This window comes from Podarcis muralis, chromosome 4, assembly GCF_964188315.1.
Source record: "Podarcis muralis chromosome 4, rPodMur119.hap1.1, whole genome shotgun sequence".
NCBI classification, from domain to species: Eukaryota; Metazoa; Chordata; class Lepidosauria; order Squamata; family Lacertidae; genus Podarcis; species Podarcis muralis.
In genome coordinates, this window is record NC_135658.1 from 52,050,759 (window position 1) to 52,077,538 (window position 26,780).

Below are 26,780 nucleotides of genomic sequence, written 5' to 3' on the forward strand. Positions count from 1 at the left end.
TAGGATCAGAACCTAAGAAGGAAAAACCTGGGCTTAGATAGATGAGAACAGCAAACAATTCACCGGGATTTATTGCTAGGGCAAGGTATTCCATCTAAGACTGTTCCATTGAAAGAAGGTGACTTCCTGCAGGAAGTCAATTCCAGAATCTTTCCTGGTTTTAATTGGATAGCAAGCCAATGGCAGAGGTCGTAATTTGTTGAGTGGACTGTAAACCTGTTAGTGATGTCCATTAATTTCAGTGGGTCTGCAGGCTCGCCAGAGCAGCTTCGTCACACTGGCCACGTGAACCGGAAGTGTCTCCGGACAGCGCTGGCCCCCAGCCTCTTAAGTGAGATGGGCGCACAACCCTAGAGTCGGACACGACTGGCCCGTACGGGCAGGGGTACCTTTACCTTAACATTACAGTCCTATCTTTCTGTAATATTGAATAGGATTTATTACCACATTCAGAACAATTTTTTACTGAAACAGTTTTTATTGAAATGGTACAAGACAAGCTAAGTCTCATAATTTAAAGGTGAGTAACACACGACAAGATACACAACTCCTTAAGTAGTACTCTGAAAGTGTTCAATCACTGTGGTCATCATCCAATTCCTTCTTTCCTGTTGGTGGTTTGGGGCCACCAGCTGGTTTTGCCATGATGATCTGCAAGCAAAAGTAGTTGTTAGATCTACATTTTTACATAGAATGCACTTCAGCTGAATTAAGGTATGACAGAATTGATATGTATCTTTTGCCTCATCTCTTACATACTGCCATAATTAGTATTACAGAAAGGTTATGCAATGAAAAATGCATTCAACCCATAAGTCTTGAGCATAGCTCCAGGACTGTTTTTGCTATTTTATAAAATATTGATTAAAATTGTAGAAATCAATCAGCCTAACAGGGAAAAGCAAAACCCTCTTGGCTGCTCTTCTTGCATCTCAAAAAGCACCCATCTCCTTTGCAGGTGTCAGTTGAACAAGACTGCTATACCCACACTCCTAAGCAGCATGGGGATAGCACTGTTGTCATGAGGAATTGTCTCCAAGAAGCAGTGATTGTCTGCTGTAAGTTTAGATTTCTGTAGATACATGCTTAGCATGAATGCCAAAAATGGAAATTGCAGAATGCATTTCCTACAAAAGACACAAAAAACCTGGGGTGTTTTGGGTGCATTGTGTGGTAACCAAGACAAAGTGTTAATGTTCTGTAAAAAAATTCAACTTCAATAACTTGCAAAATATGCAAGATTAGCACACAAATAATGCTTCTAATAGTGTAAACTAAATCATGCATATTAGTCTATAGAATTCTTCAAACCATGTTTTAGGAATATTAACAGTGTTGTGCACCCTTATCTCAAGCAGTTTGTTAAATTGTGATGTAGCCTACACATACGTGGAAGTGGAAGCAAAAATACACTCATCAGCACCAGGCAGAGGAATTCATGCAAAGTCTCGTTCCTTGCCAACATGAGCCATGATACTAAATCTTACTTCACACTACTGTTCAGGCCCATCTTTCCAGTCATCCTTGTCCCAATGTTCTGAAGCTTTAGGGGCTTTTGGACCACCTGCTGCTTTTGCCATAATAATCTATAGGAATTTCACATCAAGCACAGAATTCCACCAAGTTTCAATTTTAAAAGTATTTATGTAAGAGTCTGCATAATCCTTTACTGTATGAAACTGATCATTTGAAAACAGAAGCCTACCAGAAGACTACACACTGCCACATTAAGTTAGACCTTCAACTTTAACCAAATCATATGAAGCATACATAACCTAACAATACTCTAGCAGCTTCCATACTGTATTGATTTAGCCCGATAACCTGAAGCAATAAAAAAGCCTATTACACCAACTTACCTGATCAACTCTTAGGACAGTTACTGCAGCATTTGTAGCCAGCTTAATCCCCCAGAGCTTCCCAAGGTATGTGTCTAATACACCAGCTTCCAACATATCTTTCGCAGCTGCAGTTTCAGCCTGTCAAATGTTAGAAAAAGAGTTCAGCGCCTTAACTTTCTGAGCAGATACAGGATTACAACGAGAGTTCCACTGATGTCAGTAAAAGACTTAAAGGTGCTAAGAATCTGCCCATGGAACAAAATGGACAGCTAGCGGGTATTAATATTGATAATAAAGTCCATAGTATTTTGCATTGAAAGAAAACAATATTTCCCTATCTTAAAAAATCTGCAAGCCTTACATCACACACAGAACAGCTAGAATACGAAGGTCATTAAAATACCTGTAAAAGGATTAACAAAACAAGTGGAGTTTTCCCCCCTTAAGCCTCCCCAATTGGCACATGAAGCAGTTGTGGCCAAACCTACCAGTCATCCACCTAATCTGTCAGGTGCAGGACAGGTAAAGCTGCAGCACAGCCAAATTCAAAAGGAAGAAGCTGGAGTATGCTCTAACTACATACGCACTATGCCTTTAAAGAACATTTCCGTCTTCAAAAAATCCTGGGCATTGTACAGTCCCAGTAACTCTTAAACCACAAAATTATTCAAGGAGAAAATGTGTTTTGCCTGTGCTTTAAAAGTATAGTGTGTATGCAGCCTAAGTGTACTCCCAATTCTTCCTTTACAGATGTGTCCATCTAGAGTGATCCAGAATTCCCACACACACCCCCTGCAACCATAGGTAAAGAGTACTGTTCCCTTACAGACACTCTCCTAGGGATGGCATTCCAGAACACTGCTACCACCACAAACATGTTATGCTGGGCATTAGCCTTACCTCAATATCAAACCCAACATTTTTGTTGCCTTCTTGATGTACAGAGTAGAGCTTAGAAATAAGTTCATTAGCCTTAACTCCAGAATTTTCAGCCAGGGCTCGGGGTATAGCTTCAAATGCCTCAGCAAATTTCTTGATTGCATACTGATCAAGACCTGGACAAGTCTAAAGACAGAATTGGGTTTTAAGTTGCATTATATGGAAAGTTAAATTTAGTAAAGATATTAAGTTTGTAGCTTACCTCTCCATATGACGTGATCTGCTTAGCCAACTCTATCTCTGTTGCACCACCACCTGGAACAAGACGCTTATCCTGCAAAAGAGTTGAAGCAACTATTTCAAGTCTATTTTAAAATTTATCTCTCTCTCTTCCTTTATATTTATTTTATCAGTATACTGTCTCATATCCCCCTGTCCCAACTAAGACAGGGGGAGGAGACAACATACTGCACCAAATTAACTTAAAAAAACCCAAACCCATTTGTATTGTAACCCATTTTAGTTGTAAGTAAGCACTAAACAATTATTGTAAACTGCTTTTTTATAGCAGTACATAAATATTTTTTATGAATAAATAAGGCCCTGGTGAACAGAATGGTCTACCAGGCTCCAAAAGAACTACAAGCAGGTGCTAGGTGAGCCTCACTGGGAAGAATATTCCACAGCTAGAGTGTCCATACCAAAAAGGCCCTTTCCCAGAATGGTTACCCAGTTCACTTAATTTTTTTGGCAGCACTAAGAGGACGCGGGTGGCGCTGTGGGTTAAACCTCAGCGCCTAGGACTTGCCGATCGCATGGTCGGCGGTTCGAATCCCCGCGGCGGGGTGAGCTCCCATCGTTCGGTCCCAGCTCCTGCCCACCTAGCAGTTCGAAAGCACCCTTAAGTGCAAGTAGATAAATAGGTACCGCTTTATAGCGGGAAGGTAAACGGCGTTTCCGTGTGCTGCTCTGGTGCCGGTTCGCCAGAGCAGCTTCGTCACGCTGGCCACGTGACCTGGAAGTGTCTGCGGACAGCACTGGCTCCCGGCCTCTAGAGTGAGATGAGCGCACAACCCTAGAGTCGGACACGACTGGCCTTCGGGCAGGGTTACCTTTACCTTTTAAGACGGTAACATCATAGTTAGCATATCCTTCTTACAGGGTAGCAGATGATAATGACATTGTGAGGGGATGAACAGCACAGCTGGATGAGGAGCTGGTGAGTGGCATTATCCTCACCTATCGCCTTTGCACACCTGGAATTGTTCCCTCAGAGTTGGGAGGTAAATGGCTCAGGGTAGGGAACTGCCAAGCCAGAGAAGATGACAATGACTACTTTATTTGCCCCCTTTTGGGGGGAAAGGGTGTTCTCATCTGTCAATTGGGCCACTCAATTTCACAAACCATCCCCACCCCAAATTTGGCCCACCTGACTTACTGACACGTGTATCACTGTAAACTTAAAACCTTAACTTCTCTCACCCTGAACCAGAGAGTGCCACTCTGGTCTACTGGGGGTAGTATATACTATTGTATATTCCAGTATGGTAGCATTTCTGCAGCTGCACACAATTAACTTTGCATTTTAACAAGCCAGTAAAATAATGCTCCTCTATATTCCTGCATTGCAGTGGGCTGGACTTATATGAACCTTCCAACTCTACAATTCTATGATTCTGCGTAGCACTTTACTCACCCGTGTGAGTACTTTGAAAGTGTTGACACCATCATCAATTGCTCTTTCCACATCATCCATAAGATTCTCTGTAGAGCCACGAATTACTATTGTAGAAATGGCACCATCTTCCTTTTCTGCAGGAAAATATATCAAGGTTTGACTTGTGAAATCTGACTAAATGCAAAGTTTCTATATGCACTGTATTAAAGACAACAAGTATACTAAAATAATAAACATACCATGTTTAAACACAACTACTTGTGTTTCCCCAACTTCTGACAAACACACACTGTCACAGTAACCAATTTCTTCTAGATTAGGTGGTGTCTGGGAAGGAAAAAGGAGGATTATGTCTATGAAAGGAGTAGGTTTTAAGAAAACCTCTGCTGTTCTCGCTACATCTGCTGTTCTCGCTACATACCAGTCTGGGGAGGGCTGTGGCACCAACAGTTTTACATAGTCTCCTGAGATCCCACTTAGAATTCAGCCTTTAAGAAAGGAGATAAAATAGTGTTCAGGTGTAATTTTCATAATCTAGAAATTCTTGTTAGTACCAAACTAATTTTTCCAGGAATGTTCCCTATCAACATTTTACTTCCTGCAAAGACCCTGTTCTAGGGCCTTTTAAAATAATAATAATAATAATAATAATAATAATAATAATAATAATAATAATAGATGAGCTCTCTATCTAGAAAATGGGAATTTGTCTTGTATAAACACTGAAAGCACCAGTCTCTCTTAAGCAATCCAGAACACACATTCTTTCCTAAGAATGTAAGTAGTGCCTGCAGGATGAGACCAAAGTATACCAAGCCCAGCAGTCTGCAATATCCCAGCAGGTACTAGCAGTCCACCAACAGACTGCAATTTACCATCTGCCTCTCACCACTGTCCTGTTTAGGAACAAGCAGGGATTCTGGTAATGGTTCAAGGACAGTGCCCCTCCATCATGTCTTGATTGGTAACAGAAGCATTAAAGTGCATTTCATTATTGATGAAAAAAAATTTGACAAATAATCGAACATATGTACACCTTATCATCATCATCATCCAAACTACCTGAAAACCAAAACCATGTTAACTGCACACTGGACTTAAATGAAATCCCTTCCATCATCAGAAAAGTGACATCTCTATAATTCTAAAGAAAATTTGCCACAAATTGAAGAGGGGACAATTTAAGGGCAAAAATGGTACAAAATAAAGTGATGAACTGCTCTGTGCCATGATCCTGACTTGCACTGAGTACTTTCCACCCACTCACCCCCATCTGTGGCTGTTCAGAAAGAGGAAAACACACACACACAGGGATAATCTTGGTTGAAGTCATAATGGGATGAAACATATGCACTAATTTACACTTCAGGAAACAAATATGCTATGTATTTCAGTTAAATAGGCCAAGAAATGCAAACAATTTACATCTTTGCACAACTTACCTGAGTAACATAATATTATATTTGTTAGCATAATGAAGTGCGATGTCTGCCACTTTTCCTCCTGTAACTACAACATTTACACCAGTATCAGCAATGCTCTTGACTTGTAACTCCAGTAAGTTTTCCTCTCCTCTGCTAAAATTTGTCAGCTCGGCAGCATTCTTGATGAGTACAGTTCCCTGCAATTATAAAGCCATCATTTTCCCCATCATTCTCATCTTCAACTCCTAGTATTTTTAATACAATTAACCTGAAAAACAGGCAATTCCAGAAGTGACAGCTATCATAGACCCATATTCTAAGTAATGCACATATAGATCAACAGCAACATGTGTCTCCAGGATCTCTAAAGTGTTTAGCAGACTTCAAGTACAAGGACCGAGCTGCTGAAGAAGCTAGAAAAAGTGATTTATGAATCATGGATATGGTGTTTTTGCACAAGGGTTTTTTGGGGAGCATTCCAAATGAACCAGTGTCAGGTATGTTCATCTAAAGAGCCTAACATGGAAGGACTTCAGACACTTCTACTACCACCAAACAAAAGTTTACTGAATCACGGAAATATAGGACAGACACTCCATGAAAGGACTGCCTGCTGAAATCCCAGCCCAGATAAAATCAGCCAAAAATCTGTAGTCATTTTACTAACTTACTTACACACACGCACCATTCTTGTGGCATAACTGGAAAATATGCAACAAGAGATCCCTCCATTTCCCCAAGTTTTCCATGGAAGGCAAGAAAGGGATCCCTCACATTGTGCTGGGCACCGAGGGGCAAAAAGTCACTGCAAAGTTGTGACTGCTTCCCACTGACAGTTTTGTGGATCCCTGCCTTAACACAGAACAGATTGCATTTTGAAAAGGGCTGCAGCTATTTATCTAGTTGCAGCACCACTTTTTACAGTCACAATAATAGGACTGTCCCTCTCTGTGCTAACCAAAGTTTCGCCATATCGGCCCCTGTGAGCAGAATTGCACAAAGGAAGGTAGCTCTCGGCCTGGTTCACCATGCAAATGCAGACACGGAAAGGATCACTATATATATGTATAGACACGCTGCTGCCTCATACATATTTAATACTTCCAAAGGATGGGAAACCATACCTTAGTTTCTGTTATCATACCATCAAAAGGGCAAGAATACACAGCTATTTTGGCATCTTTGACAGAAGTAACATCACCTTCAGTTTCTTTTTTAAAAACCATGCCATGCAATACTGTAGAAGCACAAATGCCAGAACCCTGAAAAGAACAGATTATAATTACCATTCCATCCAAGTTAAGCCACTGAAATCACACTGAGTTGGATCTAGACTGTCATACTTGGGAGTAGATTTCATTGATTTTAAGAGACCTACTGCAAAGTCTGAATACAACTAATTTTTTACTTTAATTAAATTAATGTGCTATTTAATGTGAAAGCATACCTGAACTCTGATTGTATCTGCTTAGGAACAGTTAAATTGCTACAATTTAAAGCATTTGTTTTATCATTCTTATGTTTCTATTTCAACACAGCAAATGATTCCCTACTCTAGATCTTCCCAATCTTCCACACTGATATTTGAAGAGAAATGCTAATTATCTAATTGAAGAGAAATTCATTATCTTATTGACTGAAAGCCAGAACTCTTTCTTTTCTGCGAAATCTACTTTCGAATTTCAGAATCGGTATGTATATATGTATCCATACCTACATATGAAGTCTCTAATCTCCCAGGAAAACGATATAGGAACAGTCTACTAAAAATCCACAGATGGTATGTTTTTTACACCCTCTCCTGTTTTTGGCCCCAACCAAAGTTCAGACAGAACTGCTTTTCTTCAAGGTTACCATAACTAAAGCTGCAACCCTCAAGCATAGTGACCAGAAGGCAAGTTCCAGTGAAACAAAGTGCCTTCAATGTTGAGTATTACAGTACTGAAAGGAAAAGAAAGAATGACTTACTATGATCTTGCACACTCTGATGTTGTCAACATTAAAGTGGCCCGACTCGGGGAAAACAGAGACTGTGAGAGAGCGAAAAATAAAAAGTAACATGTTTTTAGGAAGCATTGTTAAGATAGCTAGTCATCTAATTTAGTTATTTTATTAATTACATGCCACAGAATCTGTGGAAATGGCGCCAGTGACAATATTATGCTTTATAATATGAACAAGTAAGTGTTACTCTATTTTAGACACTGTTGCAGCTTGACAAGAGCAGCTCAGGAAAATACAGTGGTACCTCAGTTTAAGAACAGCCCTGTTTATGAACTATTCAGTTTATGAACTCCGCAAAACCCCAAGCAGTGTCCTGGTTTGCGAACTTTACCTCGGTCTAAGAACGGAAGCCAAATGGTGGAAGGGCACCGGCAGTGGGAGGCCTCATTAGGGAAAGCGTAACTCAGTTTAAGAACAGTTTCGGTTTAAGAATGGGCCTCCAAAATGGATTAAGTTCATAAACAGAGGTACCACGGTACTCAACTGAAAAACGACATCCAACAAGAAATTAAGACAAGTGACTTTCACTACAAAAAACAAGCTTGAAACTAACATGAAAATATTTATGGTATCAAAAACAAAATACTATGTTTAGATTTAAAAAAATGACATATACTTACCACATGCCTGAGCTATAAGCTTAGTAAGAAATATTTCACTGCCACATTGTTTACTCATTACTGAAGTTTGCAGCAAAGATGCCACTTCTTCAACATCCCGAAGATTTTTTGCAGAGCAGCACACTAGATCAGGAAGTATCTCTAAGGCTTTCTTCAAAGCTTTTTCATAGCCTTCAATTAACTAAAATTAAAGACACTAGAATGTCTGTACTGTAATGCACAAGTTGTTAAAAGTTCAAAGTCAGTTTGATATCTTAACCTCACAAAGGGTTGGATTCAGACTTCCCAGGAATAAAACTCTGCCAACTGGACTCTTCCATAAGCAGAAGCAGGGAAAGTGACCAGTTTTCCTTGAAGCCCCATTCCACACAAAAAGAGCCATTTTATTTAGACAGGCACATCTGGATCCAACCCAATCTCCACAAGGCAAAATAGGACACAATTAGGAATGGAAAAATTAAGAAGAAGAAGAAGAGTTTGGATTTGATATCCCGCCTTTCACTCCCTTTAAGGAGTCTCAAAGCGGCTAACATTCTCCTTTCCCTTCCTCCCCCACAACAAACACTCTGTGAGGTGAGTGGGGCTGAGAGACTTCAAAGAAGTGTGACTGGCCCAAGGTCACCCAGCAGCTGCATGTGGAGGAGCGGAGACTCGAACCTGGTTTCCCAGATTCTACGAGACTACCGCTCTTAACCACTACACCACACTGGCTCTCAGTGGATAAACAAGAGACTGAGTTTCATACACAATTATTCAAAGATCCTAGAATACTAATTTGAATTCCAATAATCTGAACAAAATAAAAGATTACCTCTGAAACAGAAAGCCCCATTCTTAGAAGCTCCTCTGCATGTTCTAGGAGGGCTCCAGCAAACACAAGAACAAAATTTGTTCCATCACCAACTTCTTGCTCTTGCATGTGAGAAGCCAAGACAATCATTTTTGCAGCTGGATGTTGAACCTGTTGAAGATTTTATATCAGAGAACACTATTAAGCACACTTGTGTATATTCAAGTAACTAATAGCATGCTTCAATATCTATTACGCTGCATTACAAATTCAAAACATTTAACTAATTCAGTGCACCTACATCTTATTATGTGGCAACAGTCATTAAAACACATATGTGAAATAGCAAAACTTTAGCGTAATTAACAAGTTCTTCATACAATCTTAGCAGCACACATTTCTTATAATCATGCTAATTCAACCCTGATATGCACACAGCTGCCTGTACCACAAATTTCTACCCATCCCATACACCCCACCCAAAGGTGTCTTTGGACCCCTTCACAGGGAAACAACACAAGCCTAGAAAATCTTAGCTTGTAACAGATAGCATACACAATGTTTCGCCATAAATAATCCCCATGTACAAGTCAATATATCCTTAGCAGACTACAAATGAATAAGGCAGGAAGGAATTTACCTCCAACTCTCTTAGGATGGTAGCAGCATCATTAGTAACAAAAAGCTTCTCCAAATGATTGATAACCATTTTGTTCATCCCTTAAAAAAAAAAAAGAACACCTCAAGTATGTGAATGACAATTTAATATAACTAGACAGTGTTATAAAATGTGAATTAGTTTCAGGGTTTAATTCTATCTAATTATCCAAACAAATCATGGCATTGTTCCTGGGTTTATCAACAAACAAAAGCATCATAAGCTGTATTTCTTAATACATACTACTTAGTCACTCTAAATTCCTCTTTTTAAGGTTATAATTTATGAATATTTTTAAAAGTCTTACCATTTGGTCCATAGGCTGTGCGAGTTGTTTGAGCAAGCTCTTTACATGCCTGAATATTTCGAAACACAGCTTCTTCTAATCCTGAATAATGCTACAGACACAAAACAAAGTATTTTAAATTAAAGTACATGAAAAAGTATAATATAGTAGTGAGAGAAATATATGGGCACACAATAGACAATAATTGCATGACTAGGTAAAAAATGTTGGTGACTATGTGAAGGAGTAGATGCCAGGGCCACAGCCCCCAGGACTCCAGGGCTATTTGAAGACATTGGCTGTGCATTTAAAAATCACAGGTCTAGAATCATACAAGTGAGATATAAAAACGAAGACTCATGATTCTATATCAGGGGTCAGCAAACTTTTTTCAGCAGGGGGCAGGTCCACTGTCCCTCAGACCTTGTGGGGAGCTGGAATATTTGGGGGGTGGATGAATGAATTCCTATGCCCTACAAATAACCCAGAGATGCATTTTAAATAAAAGCACATATTCTACTCATGTAAAAACATGCTAATTTCTGGACCGTCCGCAGGCCAGATTCAGAAGGTGATTGGGCCAGAACCGGCCCCCGGGCCTTAGTTTGTCTATCCATGTTCTATATCAAATACAGGTTTGCAGAAGGTTACTTGCCATCTTTAAGAAAAGGCAATGAGCACTGAGTTAAGCCAGTCCTCCACTGTGCCTACAAACTACTGCCCACCAAGTTGTAATCCTGAACTGGCACACAGGCCAACTGAACAGTCAAACATTTCAAGAATGCCACTGTACAGTTGGCAGCTTATTTTTGTTTGTTTGTTTGTTTGTTTGTTTGATTGATTGAAGTGTCATTTGTTATCAAGGGGAGGTAAAAGAATAGCTTGGCCACCTAGCCCTATAGCAGTCAAGAGTGAATCTAAAAGCATTGCAAAGTTAATCCCAGTGGCTACCCACTATAGGTGCAAGCATCTCCAAATAGAAATAGATGGAAACATCATTGTCACTGTCAACATGTCAAACTAGGCCCCAGCTTCAAAGATTCACTCAGTCATAAAACTCATATACCGTACTATAAAACTATTACTATAAACACAAGTAAAACACCAAGTACAGTGGTACCTCGGGTTACAGATGGTTCGGGTTACAAACTCCGCTAACTCAAAGTAGTATCTCGGGTTACAAGCTTTCCTCCAGGATGAGAACGGAAATCGTGCTCCTGCAGTGGGGAGGCCCCATTAGCAAAAGCGCACCTCAGATTAAGAACTGTTTCGGGTTAAGAACAGACCTCCGGAACAAGTTACGTTTGTAACCCAAGGTACCACTGTACAGGATGTAAAAGCTCCTGGATCCTTTCCACATATGTGACCTACAATGGAAGTACATGGACCATGCAGTCACGAGTTATGTACAGTTGAGCTGCACAGGTGTCTTAAGCCAACCATTCCCACTCCTCCATCACCAGGGCTGCTAAGTTCAGGGTGGCAGGAGGAAACGCAGCATCCTGTCGTACTCTGAGCCTACGGCCATGGAGGTGGAAGAGCAACGTGTGGGCGTTCCAGCTCAGAAGAGTGAACGCAGGAAGCGGCACAAAGCATCCCTGACACGAATTTGAAAGGAAAGTGGCAAGCCAAGCAGCAAAGCAGCGGCTGCCTTAGCTCTGGGCCGGTTCTGCTTCAGAATCGGAACCTAGCAACTCCCTTCAACGAAAAAGTCCGCCGCCGACCGCGAACTTGGCATGTGCCCATGACGTCAGCAAACGCGAAAACACGTCACCGTCGCCCACCCCTCTCCCGCGCGCGAGCCCTCGAGTTGCTAGGCAGCGGGCGCGCCAATGGGTGCGGCGAGAGAGACGTCAGGTGACATGGAAGGGGCCTGAATGAAATCTTAGGGCGTGTCCGTTGTAGCCCCCCCTTCGGAAAGCGGGGGTTGGAGGGGGAAAGCGCGTTAATTCTTCAGGCGACTGTTAACCGCCAGTGAGCGCGCGCCAAGCTAACGGGCTTCCAGTCCACGGGAGATGGGGCCCAGTAGCCCCGCCTCCTTGGAAGCGCCGGGCTGAGGCGTCGCTTCTGGAACCTTCCGCGTTCCTTCGCCGCCACGCTCGCGAGCTTCTCTCTCTCACACACACACATACAATCACCCACCTTCGCTCCGTCTTTCAGCATTTGGGCGAAGCCCGGGGCCTTCGGAACGTGCATCGCCATCTCTGCGAGCTCTCGAGCCACACGCGGCCGCGCACACAAGAAAAGGAAGAGAGACGCCGAGGAAGAGTGGCGGCGCGCGCAGCTCCCGCTTCACACGCAAGCGCAGAAGGAGGAGGGGCGGAGACTCAAGGAAATGGCTGCTGGGAGCAGAAGGCGGGAGGGATTGAGCATGCGCAGCCGGAGGTCCGCGTCGGTTTCCCTGCCCGACTCCCAAGGCGCTTTTCCCCCTGCATTGCCGTAGAGCGGCGCCAGAGGCCCGCTTTTTCCTCTCCCTCTTCGCCTTTGCCGTTTCCACTCCAGACTTGGCGCCTGGAATGTTTTCGGCTCCCTAATCTTAAACGCTTAAATCTTAGATCGTTTCTGAACCAGATTTGATTGGGGGGGGGCGCTTGACTCCAAACCACGTGGCTTACACTCATGTCACATTGAAATAAATAGGAGGAATGAGTCATGATTTAGTTTTCATTGGTTTCAGTGGGGCTTAGGCTGCAATTCCGACCCCACTTACTTGGAAGTCTTCTTTTTCTTTCTCTTCTTTGGTGATCATTCTTAGCCGAGTAAGATTGTCTTCATAAACACAGTTTTAACAGTGTTTCCCTAAGTGACTGGAGGCCAATTCTGGGTCCACATATCCTTCCACAGTGGGGACATTGGTTTCTGGGCGGGAGTTGATCACGGTGAGGGTTTACCAAGTTCGAGTGTCTTCAAAGCCCATGACACCTTTGGTAAAGGCTGTTCTCCAACTGGAGCGCTCACAGGCCAGTGTTTCCCAGTTGTCAGTGTTTATACTACATTTTTTTAGATTTGCCTTGAGACAGTCTTTAAACCTCTTGTTGACCACCAGCATTACGCTTTCCATTTTTAAGTTCGGAATAGAGTAGTTGCTTTGGAAGACTATCATCAGGCATCTGAAGAATCATTGCTTCAACACTGGTGATCTTTGCTTCTTCCAGTACACTGGTATTAGTTTGCCTGTCTTCCCAAGTGATCTGCAAATTTTTTTGGAGACACTGTTGATGGAATCTTTCGAGAAGTTGGAGATGGCGTTTATAAGTGGTCCGTGTTTCACAAGCATATAGTAAGGTTGGTAGTACAATAGCTTTGTAAACAAGCATTTTGGTTTCCCTGCGAACGTCCCGGTCTTCAAACACTCTGCACTTCAATCAGAATAAAGCCACTCACAGAGCTCAGGCAATGCTGGATTTCGGCATCAATGTTGGCCCTTGTGGAAAGATAACTGCCTAGGTAGGAGAAGTGATCAACATTTTCTAACGTTACACCATTGAGTTGGATTTGTGGCACTGCAGAGGGTTTATTTTGTACTTGTTGGTGCAGCACTTTGTTTTTTCGGATGTTGAGTGATAGGCCAAGCTTTTCGTAAGCTTCTGCAAAGATAATTAGGAGGATTTGGAGGTCATCCTCTGAGCATGTGCACACTACATTGTCATCAGCATACTGAAGCGCTATGACGGAAGTTATTGTAACCTTACTCTTTGCTTTCAGCCTGCTCAGATTGAAGAGCTTTCCATATGTTCGATATATGATTTCTACTCCGGTGGGGAGTTTCCCTTCAACAAAGTGTAGGATCATGGCAATGAAAATAATGAATAGAGTTGAGGCAATAACACAACCCTGTTTAACACCTGATCCCACAGTGAATGGTTCACTTGGAAGTAAGTGCTATTGAATTCAGTGGGACTTCTAAATACCGGTAGATACTGTTAGCTGGGATCCAGCCCTGTAGCTTCTTGGGACTAGATAAAAATTTGTGTCCCTTTATTATTTATTTCATGTCATTTTTACACTGTCCTTTAGCCAAAAAGGATATCAGAATAACTTACAGGATGTCATTACTTAAGAAGGCCCCTGCCCTCAGCCTTGCAAGGTATGGCATATGAGGGGAGGAAAAAGGAATGAGAGCGAAGATTGTTTTGTCCAGCAAGATGAAAAGAAAAGCTTGCACTGATGGAACTATTGCCATCTAACTGCACTGGATTCATCCCAGGTGCATGGAAAGAATAGAGTAAGGAAATGGACATTGAACTGAGTTGATGGGTTTAGTTACAGGTAGGTGTTGGTCTGCCGTAGTCGAAACAAAATAAAAAAATGGCCACCATAGAAGGATCAATTTGCCATTTAAATTATCCAGTGTCTTTTTAACCCTGCATCCAGCCAAAGTTTTTGCCAGTACAGGTACAGTAATATAAAATAAATTGATACTCAAGCAGCCACAAGGGGGCGAACTTCCCTTTATTTATACTGTATGTAGGCCTTTTTGCATTACCATGTTGGGGCAGCATCATAAAGTGCAGTAGAAGGAAATAATGGACTCACACTTATCTTTTGCACCATGCTTTCTAGGCACAGGTCTGTGATTTCCTGGAAAAGCAGGGGCCTGTGACTAGAAAATGCGGAGGGAAATTAGTGTGGATCAGCCCGGAGTGAGGTTTATGCTACATGAGAATATGATTCTTCCTTCTACATCAAAAAGAAACAAAACAAAAAACAAAACTTGAAGCAACCTAGGAAGGCTGCATCTGAGCAGAAGAATGGTGGTGGAGAGAACGTGATTTCCTCTCAGGAAGAAGAAGAGGTGGGGAAGAATATGTACAGGTTAAACTTTTTTGTTTAACCTGTACATATTCTTTTTCCCCACTGCCCATAAAGAAACATACAAGGTCTCGTGTTTTTATGTTGTGAACTACCCTGAGATCTACAGATGAAGAGCAGTATACAAATTTAATAAGTAATAAAAAGTAGAGCTGTATATTGGATCATGTATTGTTCTTGAAAAGTGCAAATTAGGTAAGGTTGCCAAATTTCTCCCCATTCCTACTTTCTTTTTTAAAAAATATATATGCTTTTCCAGTGTTCTGATGACACTTCATGTTTTCCTATCATACATTGTTTCTATACAGACTTCCCAACCCAGCACTCTGAGGCCTTTTTCCCCATTCCTGCTTTTATGCCGCAGAAAAACCCCTACCTCTTGAAGTACAACTGTTTGAAATATTGGCAATTTCTACTTTTGTTGTGGTAGGGGTGGGGAATGGGGCTCCCAGAAAGTAGCAGATTGAAAAGATTTTTGGGGAAAGAAATGGCCTGAAAATGAGCCTGGTCAATGACAGAAAAGTTACAAGGAAAACGTGTGTTGGGAAGAACAGTCTCAGGCCGAGTGAGATACGTTGGGTTTTGGAGCCTTGCTTCAGCTGGTCTTTCTGAGATTTGGGGCAAGGTGTCATCAAGTCAGCTGGTGATATCCAGCTCTATTTCTCTGTAACATCTGAATCAGGGGAGGCTATGCAAGCCATGGACTGGTGCCTGGACTCAGTGGTGGGCTGGATGAGAGCCAAAAAACTGACTCTGAATAACTGGCCACATGGAGGCTCCGTGGTGGAGCCCTGATAATCCTTTAGGTTAAGAGTTGGTTTTATGTTTGCACATACGTTCATTTCCCCTTTCATTACATAATAAAAACTAAAAGCAAAGACAGCAGATGAATACTTTCATATTCTAAGGAGCAAGACTATGAAACTAAACAGCTTTGAGCACACAGTATTCATATGAACAATGTTGGTGGTTAGAGCAGATAATCAGTGTAGACTTGCTCCTCCATCTGTTTCTGGGTTTTTTTGAAAAAAAATTGTCCCTTCCTCCCCTGTCAAATGTACCTGAAAGCAACAGTGAAAATTAGCAGTGATGAAAATGCAGGGAGCCACTTGCAAACACTTCATCTATAAGGAGCACTGGATTTGGTATACTGAGAAAATATTTTCAAAGTTCCAGAGGTAATTAAACACACAAACACCCCCCCCCCCCGAGAAAATGGTTATTTCATTCAAAAAGGTAGAGTCACCAAATGTTTCAATAACAACTCAAGAAAGCTGGCATCCCAGAGCTTTGCTTTGGTGCTTATAATTATAAAAAATATATAAATGTTTTAGTTGATATTTCAGACTAACAGGTTGTGACCTAATTCTAATGGTTGTTCCATCGGCACATACAAGAAGCCATGACATTATGATAGATCAGGTCAAGTCTGCCACACAGATGTTTAAGAGCTGAGTTCCCAATGTCATACTCAAATATTAAAGCATCTTCTTAAAATGTCTTCCTCATAACATCTGACTAAAATAAGAGTGAAAAAGCATGTGTCCCCACACACTTAGAATATGTCTTGAATACTTATTTGAGGCTCAGCATCTGGTCATGACTTTGAGTTGGCCTTGATCTTTATTTAGCCACACTATATTCTGCAGGGTGCTTGGCCTTGATAGAGGACCATCCAAAGGTCACAGACTTGGCTGTTGGCAGTTGCCCTCTTTTTACCAGCCAAAATCTATTACTGTACAAATGGAAATCCCCAGCTTATGTGCACCTTAGTTTTGACAAATTTAATGAGTGCTCATTAAGGTTTATTTTTGAAGAAAAAAATGCAAAAGTTTGGAAATAATAAAACACCAGAAAATTTAAGCGATGATAGGATAAAAATATGAAATCATTTTTCAAACTGTTGGATTAGCACTGCAATATATGCCATTGTATGCGGGTGTAATTTTTTATATGTGAACAAGTCTCCAAAAAACACTTGGGGAGTATTCAACTAATTTTTTCTCAGAGTAGACCCATTGAAATTAAGGTATTTAACGCCATCATTTTAAGTCATTTCAGTGGGTGTACTCTTGAGTAAAACTAAGCTGAATATTATCCTTGAAGCTTATTTTTAACCATAAAATTATGATTAAAAAAATGTGTGTTGGAAGCTGCTGTCATGACCCCATTTTTGGCAGCAGCTTGTATTCAGACCTAGATTAGGAGAGACCTGTGAGATCAGAAGTACCAGTGGTAAAGGCCATGGGACAGATAACCACAGCCACAAGCCCCAACACTGGGCCTGAGCAACAGGTTCTCAGTCAATATACCCCCAAACAAGCATATCCAGAGACCACAACCCCTGTTGCTAAGGTCCACAAGGAACTAACCATCTCCCCATACTCCTCACTGCAGTGCAGACAACAAACCAGAAGAGAACTAATGAAGAGGAGATAGAGTACTGTACTGGGCTCTAGACCAGGAGGCTAATACTTTTAAGATCATCACATTAGAGAAAAAGCCTGATTTAGACTCCAGAGTTTCATAGAACCATAGAATTTTAGCACTGGAAGGGACCCTGAGGGTCATCTAGTCCAACCCCCTGCAATGCAGAAATCTCAGCTTGATCATACATGACAAATGACCATCAAAATGACCATGACAAATGAAGTCCATCACTTCTCTCGGGAGCCTGTTCTGTTGTTGTATCAGTCTGTTGGAAAGTTCTTCCTGATATTTTTGTGGGCGAAAGCTTCATTGAAGCTCTACGAGGTTCTTGAGCTCTGACTAATACCACCAATTAGATTTCATTGCCATCAGGTGACTTGATGTGCCCCTTTCAGGGCAGAATATCTACAGTATTTACTCTATTTGCTGAATTAATCTATTAAAGCATTCTTAATTGAGTAAAGGCATGCTCCTGATGAAATGGGAATGGATTTCTAAAAAAACAGTTGTTTACAAAATATTAGCTGGCATTCATCATCTAAGAACAAGCATTCCTCCTGGCTTACACAGGTGGGAATGCCTCTTGGTGCAATACATGTGGGCATCATCTAAGAATATAACAGTCCCCAAATACCGACTCGTTTTCTTATGTCTATAACGCTGACCTTCCAGGGCACATGTCTGAGATCAGGAAGAGTGAAAGACAAGTCAAATGTAAAAGGTGAGAACTAAAAATAATGGAATTGCACAAGACAAACCATTAGCTCAACATAAACGGGATATATAAACAAAATCAGTAGTTCCATACTTTCTGCCTTCAGGTTCCTTTGGTGAGGAGCCCTTGCATTGCAGAGAATTCTGGGCACACATTCAGCTCGTGCAGGATACTGGCTGGGCATCTTGGAACAATATGCAGCAGCTGGACATTTCAGAAGGGCATAGTAGTGATGGGCAACCTGTTTTTCAGGGAAGCCTGTCTGCCATTTCAGGTCATTTCATTGAGGGAATCTGAGAAGGGGCCTTGCTTCAAAACAACTGACCCAAACCTTTGCTGGAGCAATAAACTCAAATATGTAAGAGTTGCTTAGATACGAAACATAAATACCATGTGATTCATGTTGTGACTAGGGAATGCAGAGAAATTGTCTCTGAATATGAAGCATAGGGGACAGATTAAATAAAAATTGGCAGGTATAATAAAACACTTGATCTTATGTAGGAAGTTTCAAGATGCCATTTAACTTTCAATGGACGGGACTGGAAAGCAACATCCTTCTGGAAAAGAATCAGAGAATATGCAGAGTTTGCGGTTCTGCTTGGATATTAATCAGATTTCATTTTCTGGCTCCATATGTAAATGTATGACTACTTGAGAGGCAGGCAGCCAAAAAGATGTTGCTGCTTTTTTCACCTTAATCTGCCAACCTCTGCACATTTCACAAAGACTATTTCCCATTTCTGAAGTTTGCAAAATGTCCAAAGATGTCACCTGCTTTTTAGCATTGTCTATAGCCAATACTGTCTGGATATCACCAGACATAAATACTAAACGATATTAACATTTACCTTCACCAAGTTGTAGTGGCAGACAGGGACGCGGACTTATAAAAAATATTGGGGGGGCCCGGGAAAGCTCATGAATAATAAATAAGCTCATGAATATGCAAATAAAGTGGCGCCGCCTCCTCGTGAGCGAATAGGGGAGAGCGTGCTGCGCCTAGCCCCATGGAGTCGGCGCCTATGAGAGAGCCAGAGAGAGAGAGAGAGAGAGAGAGCCCGAGAGAGAGCGAGAGAGAGAGAGAGCGCAGCCAAGCCCCCTTCACCGCCTGCCCCCCCCGCCAGCCCCCTCTCCCCTCCTCCCTAGGCGGCAGCTCCGCCATGACCACAAACGGCGGCGGCAGCAGCAGCAGCCGCGCGCGGCCCGGGCTCCCCTCGCCGGCCGCGGGAGCCAAGGCGCGCGATAATTTGCTTAAATTATGTCAGCGGCGCCCGGCAGAGCAGCCCTCTCGGCCACGGCAGCCCGGCTCTCCCAGCCCCCGGGGGCCGCCCTCCTCCCTCGCGCAACCGCAGCGTTCCCGCCCGGGGAGGCGGCGCCCCCAGGAGAGGCGGCAGCAGCAGCCGCGCGCGGCCCGGGCTCCCCTCGCCGGCCGCGGGAGCCAAGGCGCGCGATAATTTTTTAAATTATTGGGGGGGCCGAGCCCCCCCAATAAAATTTTTGAGGGGGCTCGGGCCCCCTCAGGCCCCATGGGGTCGGCGCCTATGGTGGCAGACAAATGTTTGGGTGGCAAAGAGATGTCCTTCTAAAGTAGATAAAGTAAGCACATCTCTATGTATAAAGAACATGAGCCATTTCTGCCTCAGACAGGCACATTTGGCTATAAGAAAATAGTGATGACAGTGCACAAAATGGAATCTCAGCCAACTGTGAAACCATGAAACACGGACCATATGCCTTAAGGGTACAACATATGGTTTGATGAAGAAAATGTTATACACTATAATTGGTATGATTTGTTCAGCTGTTCTCCAGCTATGTCAGTTGGGACAAGGAAATGCACTCAAAATTCTCCTCAGAATCGTCCTCTGTTAATCAATGGCTATAGGAACATACTGGAGTTTATAGACAAATGTTTGGGTGGCTGGCAAAAAAGATGTCAAAAGATATTTTTCTGTTCTTGTGGCTCCCTGTGAGCAGGACTATTTTTATAGCAATTTTTATTATTTATACAATTTCTTGCCTACCCTTCACTATAAGGTCCCAGGACAGGTTACAATATAATATAAAAATCAATAAAACAAGTAAAACTGTTCCAATCATAACAAAACAGTGTAGCGAGTAAAGCAAATAAGTAAAACAAGTAAAACAATTCTCACATGCCAGATCTAGTGAAGAGCATTTCAGGAGAATAATTTATTTTACTTTATTTATTTATTCATGAAACGGGGTAGGATCTTGTGAAATACCACGGACTGTTACAGCAAGAGACAAGTTGGATTGAGTTGTACCCTCTTGATTTCCTGAAGCAAGCCTGCTAAGGAAAGAATTAAAAAATTAACCTGGACATAGACAGGTGAGCAGTAGGTGACAGTGAAGGACATAAGGAGGCAGGGACAGAAATAAGGCTCCCTAGGAACAGAGAGATGGAGGAAATATGGTCCAAGATATTGTGAGGTGCTGCAAAGCCTGCTGGGAAAGAAAGCTGGATTTGTCATTATTTCAGCACCCACTAAACTACTGCTTTTCTTAGGCAATATTTCTATGTACATTCCCACCACTGGTGGACATCTCAGCACTTAACTGATATTGCTCAGTATTTAAAATTATATATATTATTTTTATTATTTCTGAACCCATAATCTTTAACCAGTTAGCCCCCTGTAGTCTTAAAACACATCAACTTGTATAAAGAACTTCTCAAATATGTTCTCTTGGTGGCGGTGTTTCCCTCTCTTTGGTGCCCTGCTTATCTTGTGATGTTAAAGGAACTGCTTCAAGTTACAGCAAATGCACTCAAAAAGGATATATTCGGGTTGGGGTTCTCGTTTTGATACTAGAAAAAAGGGGAAGTCATACGTCAGGATGGGTCTTTCATCAACAGCAAAAAAGAGTGCAGTGTTCTTAGGCAATATGTTCCTTTGAAAATATTGCAATTTTTGTATTGAAAATGGGGGAGAGCCATAGCTCACAGCAGAGAGCATGCTTTGCACATACGGGACCCAAGGTTCAGTTCATGGCCTCTTCAGATAAGGCTGGGGAAAGCTCCTGCTGAATTAGATACAGTGATACCTCAGGTTAAGAACTTAATTCGTTCTGGAGGGCTGTTCTTAACCTGCAACTGTTCTTAACCTGAGGTACCACTTCAGCTAATGGGGCCTCCCGCTGCTGCTGCTGCTGCCGCCGCACAATTTCTGTTGTCATCCTGAAGCATTTTGTCACCCCCCTCAGTGGTGACACCCAGGGCGGCCCACACCTGCCACACTCCCTTCCTCCGCCCCTGCACAGGGTCCAAAATATACACGATATTTGTCACATTTTTGAAAGTGTGCTGAACCTGGGCATTGTGCTATCTCTCTCACTTGGGACCTCACACCAGTTTGTTTGTTTGTTTGTTTGTTTGTTTGCTTGCTTGCTTACTGAAAATTCCTCCCTCCTGGCCTCTGTTTGCGCCTGTGTTTACTGCAAACAGAAACTTGGGGGCAAAGCAGCACGAAAACCTGTGAGGCCCCATGGCTGTTTCTTCTCCAAAAGCACCCAGGTTAATCATGCTTGTTTAAACATGCAATGTTATCCCCATGTCATTTGGTGTAGCGTCTCAATTCCTTCCAGCTATGCTGATTAAAAGTACAAGTATTTAAAAGTACAAGTATTCAAAAACAATAGAGTCTCCTTAGTGCCCCCACCCCGCTCCTTTAAAGCATGCTTTAAACCTTACATTAAATCTTTTGGACCCTCTTTGTAACTATTCCGTGTCTCCTGAGCATATGAAGTTGCCATCATTAGAGCAATGTTGTTTCCATTCTGAATATTCGTCCTGTTTTGTTTTCAGGGAGGTTCTCATTTGTTTGTGGGGAGGTCAGATGATGTTGCATCATGCAAGTGCTATTCCACATTCCCAAGTGTACTTCTCTGCCACTTTCCTTATTGCAAAAGGTGTGATCTTTGAGGGAAGTGGGTTTGTTGCACAAGACCTCCAAGGGGTCAAAAGATGTGAACCAATCCTTCCGGATCAAATAAGGTGCAGTAATTAGAATGTCAGGCTAGAACTGAGATAACCTTATTTCAACTCAGACATGAATCTCTTTCTCTGCCCATTGTCCCCATGGCCCTTGGCTTTAAATAACTGCATTATAAGCATAAACAGAACACACACGTCTTTCCTTATTTCTGTGTTTAAATTCTAAGAAAAGCTCCGCATCTTGAATTTTTTGTGCCTACAGGAAATACGAGCTCTATCCTGTGACTAAAAAATATATCTAGGGATGAGAATGTTGGATAGGGCTTGTCTTGTCAGCAGACACACCCAGTTCAAGATTAGTAAAGGATCGTAAGATATAAATCCACCAATCCGTTTGTCTCATAATGTACCATAAGAAGGCAAGAAATAGGCTGTTAATATAGCCCCTCCCCCCATATTCCAGAGTAGTTGTTATGACTGAGAGCAGCATATTCTGAAGGCTGTGTCAAACTGTTAGCCTCTGCTCAAACTGTGTTCATGCCTTACAAGTGAATATTGAGGCTAGAGTTAAAATGTTAAACTGCAAAATGTGTACTTAATGCTCAACAAACCAGGTGCTGAATATCTTGATCCTGATTTTGACTTCATTATAATAGACTAGCCGTATAAGTAACTCCACCAGTGAACAATGCATTTTCATTTCTGCTGTTTTAGGAAAAAACATATTTGACTGTGTGAAGTAATTCCCCACGTTAGGATATACCATATTTTTTGCTCTATAAGACTCACTTTTTCCCTCCTAAAAAGTAAGGGGAAATGTGTGTGCGTCTTATGGAGCGAATGCAGGCTGCACAGCTATCACAGAAGCCAGAACAGCAAGAGGGATTGCTGCTTTCACTGCGCAGCGATCCCTCTTGCTGTTCTGGCTTCTGAGATTCAGAATATTTTTTCCCCCTTGTTTTCCTTCTCCAAAAACTAGGTGTGTCTTGTGGTCTGGTGCATCTTATAGAGTGAAAAATACAGTACTCTTTTCCATACATTATGTGCACACAGAACACGTGTGCTTTGAGAGTGGCACTGAATTTGCCTAAAATCATTTCAAATGTCGAAATGAATGGGCATCAATTGGCAACAGAACCTGCTGCCACAATGTCACCCTCCTGCCTCGGCACATTTATTCTCAGTGTGCATAATGTATGAAAGGGGCTGGTGTTTTCCTCCATCTCCTTTGAACACTGTCATCCAAGTGTCAGAACATGTCAAAGTTTATTTTTATAGGCTGACTAATCGCCTCAGACACTGTTTCATCTTTGGTGAGGTCATACACTACCCGAACACTACTCGGGCTAAGGGACTGTAATGAGGTGAAAGTAGTGCAGTTAAAAAATAGAAGAGGACAGGTGTTTTATTAGGCAGAAGATTCTGGCCTTTATTTACATATGCAAGGCAATGAATACTTCAGGCTAAATAAATAAACGAATAAAATTACAAACTTGTCAAACTCCCAGTGTCAATAAGTTGTAACGTTTCTAATTCAGGAGATGATAATGTTGGAATGTGTGATGACTAAAACATGATACGTTGTATGTCATCCCTGGAGATGAGCTTACGTTTCATAATATGATCCATGATTGAAAGAATTTTGCTCTGGTACCAAACAGTTGATGACTAGAACACATTGGCAGGAAACAGTACATAGCACCACTGCCCCTGTTCCTAAAGGAAGAACAAGAGGGATTATCAGCATTCTGTCCTCTCCACAATACTGAGAAGGTACCCAACTGTATAGCCTGTATGTTACAGCTTTTTAAAATCCTGATTTATTTCAGGATGGCACATATGATTAAGAACTGCAGGAACTGGAAAACGTTTCCAATGTCCTGAAACTGTTCTTAACCTGAGGTACCACTTCAGCTAATGGGGCCTCCCGCTCCCGCCATGCCGCCAAACGATTTCTGTTCTCATCCTGAAGCAAAGTTCCTAACTATTTCTGGGTTAGTGGGGTCTCTAACCTGAAGCGTCTGTAACCCAAGGTTGTTGTTGTTGTTGTTTAGTCTTTTAGTCGTGTCCGACTTCGTGACCCCATGGACCAGAGCACACCAGGCACTCCTGTCTTCCACTGCCTCCCGCAGTTTGGTCAGACTCATGTTTGTAGCTTCGAGAACACTGTCCAACCATCTTGTCCTCTGTCGTCCCCTTCTCCTTGTGCCCTCCATCTTTCCCAACATCAGGGTCTTTTCCAGGGAGTCTTCTCTTCTCATGAGGTGGCCAAAGTATTGGAGCCTCAGCTTCACGATCTGTCCTTCCAGTGAGCACTCAGGGCTGATTTCCTTCAGAATGGATAGGTTTGATCTTCTTGCAGTCCATGGGACTCTCAAGAGTCTCCTCCAGCACCACAATTCAAAAGCATCAATTCTTCAGCGAGGTACCCAAGGTACCACTGTATTATAGACTGGTAAAAGAATTAGAATAGGGGTGAGGAAACTTTAGAGCCCTAAACAGTTTGGCCCAAACTATTTATTGGACTGCCATCCTTCCTGCACTTTTAACATCTGCTTCAGGGATTCTCCTACTGTGCCCACTTCACAGGTTGGTCAGGTGAATGGCCAAAGGGCACAGGTCTTTCTGTATGGTGGCCCCATGGCTACAGAATTTCCTTCCATTGGACTTGTATCAGGTTTCTAAGTTGCAGGCTTTTCAGAAGACCCTGAATATATTTTTCTGATGGTCTTCCAGGCATGGTTTTAGTAGCTGGGTGATGGTCTGGTTGAATTAAAAGAATTATGTGGAGTGCTGTTGTAGAGGTCCAAAAACTGTATACAATAGGGATGAACAGATTTGGCAGTTTTAGTTCTTTCCATTTCTGTTTTTCCCATCTGAAATTCAGTTGTCCACATTTCTGCAGCCATTTGCTTTGAAAACAAAAACAAGTCCTCAGAGGAGAAAGTTTGGAACAAACCTCAGTGTGGTGCATCCTCATGCCCTGGATCAGTTTGAACAGTACATCGTAAAAAATGCAAGATGAATATGACATCAATATCTTACGTTTTTCATCCCTCCCCTATCCATAGCCACACCATTGATAACCTAGTCACTCTTCCTCAATGTTGACTGTCACCCTTGTCATAAATACAATAGTATTTCCGGATGACTGTTCATTGTGTAAAGTCCTTGAACTTAGATTTAAATCTGTTTCAAGTCCTCTAGATATGTGTTGTCTCTGTGCCCAGGTGGGTGACTTGCCACCCTCAGCAGTTAATAATCTCTGAAAATAGATTAAAGTTGGCAGAGGATGGCGGACTAAAAACTCTTTAGGTAGTCTTTGGGGATTTGTGAAAAACCATATTTAGTTACTTCAGCTATATAGTTACGAGATGTAAATATTACGAACATGGAACACAGTTGTATTTTATTTGTTTCCTCTGTTTACACAGCAGTGTTCTGCTAGACAAGTGCTTGAAAAATTGATAAATACAGTGACACAGATAAGCAATTTCTTGTATACATTTCTTCATGATGCTGATGTTTTGAAGTAGCTCTCTGAATACTTGGATTCATGGTGGGCTAGTAACTCAGCCCATTCTGGCTCAACCCATTCTCAGAAAAATCTTGCTGTTGACTTGTTGTGATCTCATATGCCAAAGTTCAAACTGAGATGGAAGGTCTATCTGTAACAAGTTCAGTTTACCATGCACCTTTATGCAACTGGCTGAGCAGTAATTTGGCATTTACTGCTAATTTCCTGGGAAAGGACTCCTTGAAAGAGGTTATGTGAAGTAGTGCTTACTATGTCTATTCTGCTGGGCATAAAAAATTGCACAAGAGTACTCTGTTCTGAAGGATTAGCCTCCAAATGCCACTGTTAATGTGTCTTAATATAGGATTGTCACTTCTCAGTCTTTGGGGCAAAACATAAAGTAATTTAATAGCTCTTTGTGGCTGCAGTGCTGTACACGTTTACCTGGGGGACACCTCGTTGCACATGTCTCTGAGTAGACATGTTTAGGATTGTGCTATAATTAACTGTACAAACAGAAGACGAGCAAAGTATATGTAGATGGATGTTGATGTATCTTTTTTGAAGTGGGTGTGATAGGAAATAAGATATCTTAAGTCATCTATATATTGATGACTTTCATATGCATTATTATGAACCTTGCACATTCCATACTTTATCATGCATCAATGTATTTCTGAAAATAAAAAATAATAATAGAAAGTAGCCAAGTACTGTTATGGCAGTTGATATTATCACATGTAAACTGAACATATATTTTCACCGTAAACTTTTGTACAGCCTGAAAATATTTGCTCAGCAGCCTTTGATACCTGGTGGTTGTTCCAAATGAGAGTTTGTGTCACCCTGTCTGTCAGCTGGTAACAAGCAGCCTTGGGAAGCTGCAAGCCTGGCTGTTCCTTTGTGGAGGGGGGATGTTATTTTAAGATTCATAGTGTCTGTCTTATTGCCTACCTGATATTCCCTGCTTAACTTGTATATATCTAAGAAAAATATATTGCAAAACCTGTTCCGTTCCCTCACCCCAGTAACTGATATTGTAAGGCAGCTCAGAAATGCTCTACCACAGCAGTCAGAAAAAAGCAGCACTTTACAGCTACTATTAATATGGGAGTTAAAAATATATATTTATACATATAAGCATGATTCCATAAATAACTTTCAA

General features: G+C 41.8%; 2 protein-coding genes across 3 annotated transcripts in view; one reads left to right on the top strand and one right to left on the bottom strand.

Moving 5' to 3' along the window:
- Positions 1 to 456: 456 nt before the first annotated feature.
- Positions 457 to 12,481, bottom strand: CCT8 (chaperonin containing TCP1 subunit 8). 2 transcript variants are annotated; one of them, XM_028726990.2, is made up of 16 exons: positions 12,323 to 12,481; positions 10,202 to 10,292; positions 9,877 to 9,956; positions 9,258 to 9,407; positions 8,447 to 8,627; positions 7,791 to 7,852; positions 6,947 to 7,084; positions 5,841 to 6,019; positions 4,820 to 4,886; positions 4,638 to 4,725; positions 4,417 to 4,532; positions 2,983 to 3,054; positions 2,742 to 2,906; positions 1,860 to 1,979; positions 1,488 to 1,586; positions 457 to 651 (listed from the first exon to the last, which is right to left on the bottom strand). In XM_028726990.2, exons 1-15 carry the CDS (start codon positions 12,380 to 12,382, stop codon positions 1,494 to 1,496), a joined length of 1,662 nt encoding a protein of 553 aa, XP_028582823.2. In that variant the 5' UTR covers positions 12,383 to 12,481; the 3' UTR covers positions 457 to 651; positions 1,488 to 1,493. The 2 variants fall into 2 exon arrangements, with proteins under 2 accessions (XP_028582823.2, XP_028582824.2); XM_028726991.2 differs by lacking the exon at positions 1,488 to 1,586.
- Positions 12,482 to 13,504: 1,023 nt separating this feature from the next.
- MAP3K7CL (MAP3K7 C-terminal like) overlaps positions 13,505 to 26,780 on the top strand; it is a 40,253-nt gene continuing 26,977 nt past the window's right edge. Inside the window, exon 1 of the mRNA XM_028726994.2 lies at positions 13,505 to 13,627. The gene's annotated coding sequence lies outside the window, so the exon portion shown is untranslated. The remainder of the gene's footprint in view (positions 13,628 to 26,780) is intronic.

Bases quoted from the DNA above. Each gene is read 5' to 3' on its own strand.
- CCT8 (XM_028726990.2), bottom strand. From the start codon at position 12,382: ATGGCGATGCACGTTCCGAAGGCCCCGGGCTTCGCCCAAATGCTGAAA. The intron at 7,853-8,446 runs GTAAGTATATGT...GCTCTCTCACAG, and splicing joins GCTTATAGCTCAGGCATGTG to TCTCTGTTTTCCCCGAGTCG. The intron at 2,907-2,982 runs GTAAGCTACAAA...TTCTGTCTTTAG, and splicing joins AGATCACGTCATATGGAGAG to ACTTGTCCAGGTCTTGATCA.